General features: G+C 29.2%; 1 protein-coding gene across 18 annotated transcripts in view; it reads right to left on the minus strand.

Annotated features, from left to right (window-relative positions):
* Window positions 1-7,319, minus strand: part of LOC147808529 (uncharacterized) — a 148,845-nt gene extending 141,526 nt beyond the window's left edge. For all 18 annotated transcript variants that reach the window (XM_087163294.1, XM_087163283.1, XM_087163298.1 and 15 more), the window contains exon 1: window positions 7,031-7,319. In XM_087163294.1, the coding sequence (XP_087019420.1) occupies window positions 7,031-7,061 (31 nt within the window). In that variant the 5' untranslated portion in view covers window positions 7,062-7,319. The remainder of the gene's footprint in view (window positions 1-7,030) is intronic.
* Between the last annotated feature and the right edge of the window lie 1,922 nt (window positions 7,320-9,241).

The following is a 9,241-nucleotide window of genomic DNA, read 5'->3' on the forward strand; positions in this document are numbered from 1 at the left end:
TAAAAAAATTATTCTTTTTTTCCCCAGTTGTTTGTTATTTTTTTATTATTATTTTTCTTTTTCTCCCTTTTTTCTAATGTCTGTAATTTTCCTTTGTTTTATCTTCATTTTGTTATTAACTTCCTCTTCTCATTTTTCCAGTTCTGACATTTGTATGATTAAAACTGTCACCATTTTTAAAAACTTCTAGCAAGATCTTTCATATTCTGAAAATAGTTTAGCATTCATTGTAAAATGTTTCAATTCTTTTTTTTTTCTAAAAGAAATATTGTTTACGCAGTATAGATGAAGTACTACTTAGTATAGAGTAAGTATAAAAGTGTTACCTTAATAAAACCCCATTATCGTTTTTTATTTCGTAATATTTTATTCCATATTAGATCTTTGACCCTGAGTTAGTGAAGACGAGTAATACGAAACTATATTTAATCTATTGAAAATAATAAAAAGCCAATTAAAATAACACTAATTTGATCCTGGATGTATTATTCTTAGCAATTCAACTTAATTTTTATTATAATAAATTTTAAAGCTTGATGAACCCCTTTACGAGTCCTATAAGAATTATCCCTATAAGGTTCCTATAGGTCTCATTCTAAAATATTCTAACTAATTAGAGCACACAATACTATAAGTTACGAAATAAGATACAAAAACATACTTTCTCTGAATAAACATACCGTTTTTTCGCGGGATTTGAATTTTTGATCTTAAAAAGTAGAGGATAACAGAGAGGCCAACTTGCTCCGCTTGGTATAAAAATGTTTTATAATGGTATTTTAAGTTCTTTATAAATGAGTATTTTTCATTATAAATCATTTTTTCATCAATACATATAAAAAATTCATAAAATGATATGAAATACGCGGTTTAGGTACCCAGGCTCGGAACAATACTAAGACTACTATTGTAGTTATTTCATACTGTAGTTTTCCATAAAATGCAACATTTTTGTAGTTATGTCGTTGTATTGTACCGTAATTAGAGAGTTTTAATGAATATGAGTTATTATCCTTATTTTACATGTTTCACTATTTAACCCTTCGGCATCATTTGAGGAGTGAGTCTCATCATGCATTTACTATTTTGAATAATAAACAGTGGTGCCAAAGGTATGATGCTATGTTTTGATAACTGCCCAGTCATTCAAATGAAAATGTTTGAAGGTATTAAATTTTATTTGCTAACTAATCGACGAAGAAAAACTTTGAAAAAAATAATAATCTTTATTTAAAAGCTTACTACCAGATTTTACTTTGACTGTTTCTCCTTAGACTGGTATTTAAATAAAGCGGATTCCAAAGGGTTAATTCACGATAAATTTATTAAAACTTTTGCATAAATTGAACCTGTTGGCATCCCTGCAGCCTTTTTTTCACGTTTTTCCCCTTAAATATTTGACGTAGTAACAAAAGTATTTTAAAACATGAATTTTAACTTAGTCGATTGGATTTACAACAACTTTGACCACTTCGACAAATAAACAATTTCAATCATTAAATTGGACCCGACAAGAAGCGAGCTGTTACGTTTAAAGGTAATTTGAAATTGCAGCATTTTTTTGCTTTTCTGAATTATCATTACAAAACTTGTTAGAATTTCGTTTCTATCATTTGGAAAACGCAATGTGGCTTAAAAGGTAATGGGAATCCCTCTTTATGGATGAAAAAAACATTCCCTGACAGTCTCGATTCATTATCAAAATCTACAATGGAGACTAAAGAAAATGCTTTGAAAATCGCCTGGAATATAGCTAGCGAAAGGTTTGCTGCTGAGATCAGCAGAAAAGGTTGACAAAAACTCAGTTGATTTGTGTGAATGTTTTGACTGCAGCTGACAAAAGCGGGGCCATTAATTTTATTAGGTCTACCAGAAAATTCTGTCCGCGAAAGAGCTCTTAATGCAAAGATGCAAAAGATAAGAAATGTGGTAAGTATGTAGCAAAAATTAAACGTACCGCTTAGTTCTAATGGACACTTGAGTGACCTGTTTCAATATGTATGTATTTGCTCATTTTTACCATGTATGCCAGAGGTGCTAACAGATCCATAATCGACAAAATATTTTTAAAAAACAATTTGGATTTACAAACTCTTTAAAGTTTGCAGATTTTCGGTCACTTTTGACAAATTTTTAAAAGGTTCAACACGGTTTAACTGTACTTGACTTGATCGGTGCATTTATGGAATACCTGCCCACGTCAGCCGGCACTACACTCCTTCATCTGATGTCGGCCATCGGGCGACTGGGACTGTTGGCATAGATAAGTTGGAGATATATGAGGCTGTTATATACCTGCCAACTCTTCCGGATATTCCGGAAGATTTTATTTTCATATTTAAAGTGGTAGTAAATATATACTATTTTTTCTTTATTAAACTTAATTTTTAAATGATTTTGATCACCACTATTCTTACAAAAATTAAGCACATATATTAATATACGTTACTATCACGGTTGTCAACTTAAGTTTTCTCAAATACAACGTATTTGCTTGCTTAAAATTGAAGTTTTAATTTCATTTTAATACCACTGGGAAAAATGATAATGGAAGGGATTAAAAGTTGGCAGGTATGCTGTTGGCAGCTGTAATTGCATACTGTGATGCACAGTAGATGTAGTAAATTAATAAGTAAAATAGATATAATAATATATTAAAATAGGCTTAATTGTCTTCTTCTTTAATTTACTGAACTACGCACCTGGGCCGCACAGCGGCCCCTATCGCATCCCTCATGCTTATTTAAATAGTTATAGTGAAACTTTATGAGATCAGCAGACTGTGTGGTGGCTGTTATTAGAGTTCAAGCGCCTTGCTTGAGTAAATAAAACTAATGAAAATTATAAGGAGCAGCTTGCTCTAAACTATGTGTGGTTGAATTTAGTTTGATGGTCAACGTGGGAGGCTTAAATGTATGAAAGTGACGCATCACATAAGCCCTTAAATTATTTAAAAGTAGTGGTGTGTAAATCCTATAAATCGAATTTATTAAACCAAGGATCACACTTTAAAGGACTACATCTCGAAAATATTTATCCGCTGCACTGAGCAAGTTGGCATCTCTGTATATGCTGCGTCTCTATCTGGAACATTATAGCTGAATTGGAGGCTAAAGTAAACCCACCAATTTCATTTATAAAAGAACATTTTGCATTTATGTAATATAAATCAGAACTCTGTGGTAAAAGAAACATCAAAGCTTTAGTCCCACAAGAAAGTATACTAGGCCCAATCTTATATATTCTTTACACATATGATTTTCCAATCGATAGACAAGACTACAATAGCATAACTACTCTCTATGCTGATGATCCCGGGATAATAATAAAATCCAAACATAGCCCACAATTAACTACAAGAAAAGATACAAGACATAGAAAAGTGGTGCCTAGAGTGGAAATTTCAAGTAAACGGCCAAAAATCACAACTTTGAATCATTCGAAATAAAAAGAAGAAATACTACCACAAAACAAGTTAATTCTATTTAATGAAACAATACCAATAGTTGACAAAGCCAAATACCTTGGACTCATCCTTAATAGCAAATTCAACTTTAATGATCACATCAAAAGCACGCAGTAAACTCCATGTACTATATAAATCCAACATGGCACTAAAACTCAAAAGATTGCTCTATTTAACCATAATCCGCCCCATCCTTACATATGCTTCACCAGTCTTGACAAATATAACACAAACTCAGCTAAATAAATTAATAGTCTGGCAAAAAAAAATATTAAGAATGATAACAAGAGCCAGATGGTTTGTAAGAAATGATGCAATACACCATGACCTCAAAATAGATGCAATAGACAAACATATAGCTAAATTAAATATAAAATTCTACGAAAAAGCCCCCTCTTGCTCTACAGCAATTTTCAATGAAATATTTCTATTTTAAAATTTAACTGAAAACAAGAACATCAGACCAATAGCAGCATACTATTGCAGTGATGCATCATATTCCCGACATCAATAGCGCATATATATAATCTCATTTTCATCATATCAGTTTAGCTGATGTCCATACTTTAACAATATAGTCTTATCACCCTACTGCATACGATCAATTTAGTTGGGTGATTACGTTCAACCTACTACACAGTCAGAACCTCAATGATCCACATGAATACTCCTTCACTTCATTCGCATTCCACAACCTCATCGAAGCACCACAAAGATCAAGCTAATGATGAATGGGAAAAGGTCCGCAAGCGGCCTCAGGTGCCCACATGTTTTATACAGTTTAAGTTTAACTCTCCGATAAACCTAAAAATAATTGCAGTAATTAATATTAATTTAGTAAATATTGCCTAGACTGTACTGCATCGTAATGAGATCTGGTACATGAAACAACAGGATTTAAAATTTGGTAAGAAAATGATATAGATGTCTGCCAAAATAATTTTTCTGGATTATTGAATGGTATGGAAATATTCTGGGCTCCAAAGAAAAACGAACCATCCTGCTGTTATACATATTTTAAGAGATTTCTGTAAGATAATACCAAAGAGCTTTACAAAATGAAAATATGTTTTTTTTTATTTTATTGACTGCACATGGCAAAAGTAATGTGGAAACATTCAATCAAACAATCTAATTTTCGATGCATCTTTATGCTTTCCAATGGATATTCCAAAACTTATAATCACATAAATTCCTAGAATGTTTATGGTGAAGAATATAAGATTGTTAAAAAAAAGAACAAATTAATCGTGTACTTAAAAGGCGGGGGAAAGTTTTGAACGAAAAAGTTGAAAAAAGTAAAGTTTTAAAAAATTTACTTTAGGAGTAGAGAAGAAGGGAAATTTGACCGAGGCGATTTCTGAATTACTACCGCAAAGTAATCAAGGAAAATACATCTGATGTCAGAACCAGAAAAACTGCTATCTATTGCATCATTGTATGTCTACGGATGAGGCATAAAAATGCTGCCCAGATGATTCCCAAGGACATTCGCCTTGGTTCTTTTTTCAAAGAGCTATCGTGACTAAAAAATCTCCCCCTAAACCTTCAAGTATGAAAACATACATCTAAGAATCAGTCGTTGAATAGGTATCCCCAGTATACCAAACTGATCTCAGTCAAAGTTATCTCGTTATTATTCTTTTAAATTAGAAAGGGGTTAAAAAAATTACACTTTTTAAAGAGTGAGAGCAATTATCCTTATTCTACAAGTTTTGCATTTTAATTCACTACCAAGTATTAATTTAATATGTTATTTTTTTTTAAATTTTGATGAATGGCTTTTCTAATGAAAATAAATTAATATGAAAAAGAATAAACGTCTGCAGGAAATTGCCATAATAATTCGCATCGAATAAAAATACTCAAATTTAACATTGAAGAAATATCTTTCTCACTGTTTATTTTTCGTCCTTGTTTTGTTTTAACTCAATTCATGTTTCAGGTCATTCAGTCTCAAGTTATGCATACACTAAAACCAAATGAAGAACTAGACTAGATGCTGCGTACAAACCTGTGTATTCAAATGTCTGACATAAAAACCAATATTAAGATTAATATTGGTAAAATGATAGTAATTTTTATTCTTCACTCAAACTAATAGATAAAATTTAGATCATTAAATATTTTCAAAATAATTGATGATCTTTCGTTATTGATATGTTCATAATAATTAATGAAAGGTCGGGCTTCTGCCAACAGAAGGTCGATCATATAGGGCAGCAGTTCCCAATATTTTCCGGCAACGGAACCCTAAATAATCAACTTCCTTTCGGCTGAACCCCGACTTTATAAATAGAATCCATTAAAGTAATTGTGATCGTAGACTATTACCCTTAGACTAGACCCTTAGAAGACTATTTTTAAAATATTTAATTAGAAGAATGAAGATTTGTCATGGTTTTATCATTAAAATTGATGGGTTTTATGTTCGACTGTTAAATCCGTGTACAGGGCTGATTGTGCTCCGGAAAAATCCGGATTTCCGGAATTTTCGCTAACATTGATCCGGAAGTTTTCGGAGATCGAAGGTCCAGATGTTTCAAAAAATCATTGATCACAGAAGTTTCCGGAAATTAAATTTTCAAAGGTGGAACTTAAAAACACAGTTTATTTTTTTGTTTGTAAGGGAGAGCCAGGGAGATACTTTATAAGCTTATATTCATGATTAATATTCATTTTTTATCAGTAAATAGTTGTGATAAAGAAAGACATTTGTAAATTTTGATTACTTCTCCAGGTCATCATAGGTATGTGTAAAATTTTATATTTTAAGTAAACTAAGAAATATTGAGAAAAAGGGAAGAAAAAAAAGCCTTGTTTAAATTTTTTTTCAATTTAAACTGTGTTTTTTTTTTGTTTATTTTTAACTCAAGAAATTTTCCGGAATTATGACTTGGGATCACAATCACCCCTGCGTATATCTAGTCCAGTTATGTGTTTGTTTTTGGCGTATATACATAAACTGAAAATAAATAAAATTAGCAAAATTATAGTTAACTTTGAAATGTTGAAAATTGTTACTAGGGAAACACATTTAAAGATTTTAAGAATATTAATATATTAGGGAAACATATAAATTTAGTAATTTTGTTTTGATTTATAAAGCGCGATAGAAACTACTAATGCAATATTTAATATATACTTGCCCCTTTCATAATTTGTTCAATATATGGTAATAGAAATATTATTTCTTTTAAAAAATGCCATTTTTATACCATCAGCATTTTAATTGAAATAATTCAGCAAAATCAAACGAATGACTAAAAAAATTATAAATAATAGTTTTAATTTAAATATAATCGAAAGTTTCTAAACTTATCGCTAGTTATAAAGAGTACTTACCCGAGAAAAAATTGGAAATAATTTATTTAAAACATTTGGCTCACTGCGGGGATAGAAAATCTTAAATCAGCTAACTTTTCTGTATGACCGCAAAGATTTTTTAGCCTTTTTTATTTATAGGTTTATCACTAATTAATTTGGTTATCCGTGTTCTTAAGGAATATCACTAATTAATTTGGTTATCCGTGTTCTTAAGGAATATAATAATTTATTACGTACCTGCATTTCCACCTTCGTTTATTTCAAACATATTTTGAAGTTTAACAAAATCCTCGTCTGAGGCGTACTCCTCAGCAAATTCATGATCAGGGATTTGAGATTCTTGAATAGTTCAGCTACGCAATGCAAAACACATAAAATGCAAATAATATTTGAAAAATGTAATTTAAACATTCTTAACTTCGGGTTACATTTGATGCGTTTTAATCAGAATGCATCGCCTGATTTAACGAAAGATTTAAGCCTTTTTTAAAACTGGTTAGTTCAAAGCCTCAACGGAATTGACAATAAAAATAATGGAGATTTTCATAGAAATTAATGATAACAGTATCATATAGTTTTATTGTTTTTAATCTGTCGAGTATCGACTGTTATTTTTAAGTAGATAATAATACAAATGATTATTTCGATAACAATAACTTAATATTTTCTAATTGATAAGTTTTCTTTCATACCTTTGCTTTGTTTAAAAAAGAAAGCTAAACTGTTGAAAATTGCAATCATTTTCATTTTCATATATTTTATTTTCCTTTGGAATCCTTATAGTTTAAGAGGGGAATATGATAGTTTAGAGAATTGAAAACTAAGATAATAAGTTTTACTGATATTTAAAATATCGATAAGGGTTAATAAAATTTTATATTCAAAATTATAGAAACTTTAAATTTCTTACTATATTTCATACCTGCCAACTTTCACTCTTTCCGAGAATGGATTTTCTGAGTGGTCGTAATACAATTAACGAAAAACAATCTGACTAAAAAATATATGTATATTTTGATCCCGTTAAAATTCGCTTACGCAAGGATTATTATGCTTTTACATATTTATTGTAATTATTTATATCTAGTGGTGGTCAAACTCATTTATAATTATCATTATAATTCAAAAAGTTAATTGGAATAACATGAGTATTGCTATCACTTTAAATATAAAAATAAAATCTTGCGGAAAATCCGGAAGAGTTGCAGGTATGATATTTTAAAATTTTAATGTTTACATTTGTTTAAATAGCCTATTTAAATTGTTCAGAACTCAAAATAAAAAATAGTTAAAAGGTAAAAACAAGAAGGAACAGGGATGCCGCAAGCGACCAAAAATGTAAGAAATGATAAAAACTAAATTTATCTTTATTTATTTAATTAATCAATCATTACTACCATCAAAATTTATATTGCAAATTATTCATATTTGATACGAAAATTTATATCTAGAAAAATATACCAAAAAACCGCTAAATTTATTTTCTCTTGATTGAATTTAGCTTTCGTTATTGCATTTTGAGTTGAGTGTTTTTATATATTTCTTAACGAAATATTTCTTTTCAGTTTATTTATGGGTGGAGAAATAGTGGTTTGATTTATTTAAATCACAATTAGGACAGGGCGATATAAGAAATTTTATATCGTGATGCATCGTCAGTTTTGCATCGCGATATAGCGAAGTATCGCGATATAGTATTTTTGAAATTCATTTACTTGTAAGGCGCAGAAAGTCGGATTTCTATCAAAACTTCATACTCAGATTGATTTAAGTCAATTTATGAATTTGATGTATATGTTTTGCTTAAGAATGATATTAATGTTATATTTTCTAAAAATGATCTCGCAAATAGCGAAAGATTTCTTAGTTCAAAAATAAATAATAAAAAAATAAATAAAATTGAAATTTATAAATATATTTATCTAACAATATAGAAAGAAAATTTAAAAAATAAGTTTGTTAAAAATTATTTGTGTGCTTAAAACAAAGTGCTAAATAAATTAAACAAAAAAAAAAACACTTTTAAAACAACACTATTTTTTATCATTATTATTTCACATAAATAATAAAGTTAAATTGAATAATTACCGAACTCTGAACGAAAAAACAAAGTAAGGTTTAATTTCTTAAAAATAAAAACAAAAGAATTATGATATTCGATAATATATTCAACTGACAGTACTGAAAGAAAATTAAAAAACACGATTATACTCTTTAATAAAACGAAGTGCTAAATGTTTTTAAAAAAAGAAGTCGCAATCGCAAACATTACTAATTTTTTTGAGTAAACAAAGTTGATTGACTTATGTCCAAATACAAAAGAGGAAAAATTAGTTTTGTTATAATTTCATTTATGAAAAGGAAAACAACTAAAGATTTATAAATTTAAACTCAGTAATAAAAACCCATTAAATTATTATTTTATCCAAAAAGTTTTTAATAAATAAA

The sequence above is a fragment of the Parasteatoda tepidariorum genome, chromosome 5, assembly GCF_982258835.1.
Source record: "Parasteatoda tepidariorum strain Cologne lab strain chromosome 5, Ptep-v5.0, whole genome shotgun sequence".
In the NCBI taxonomy this organism is placed as follows: Eukaryota; Metazoa; Arthropoda; class Arachnida; order Araneae; family Theridiidae; genus Parasteatoda; species Parasteatoda tepidariorum.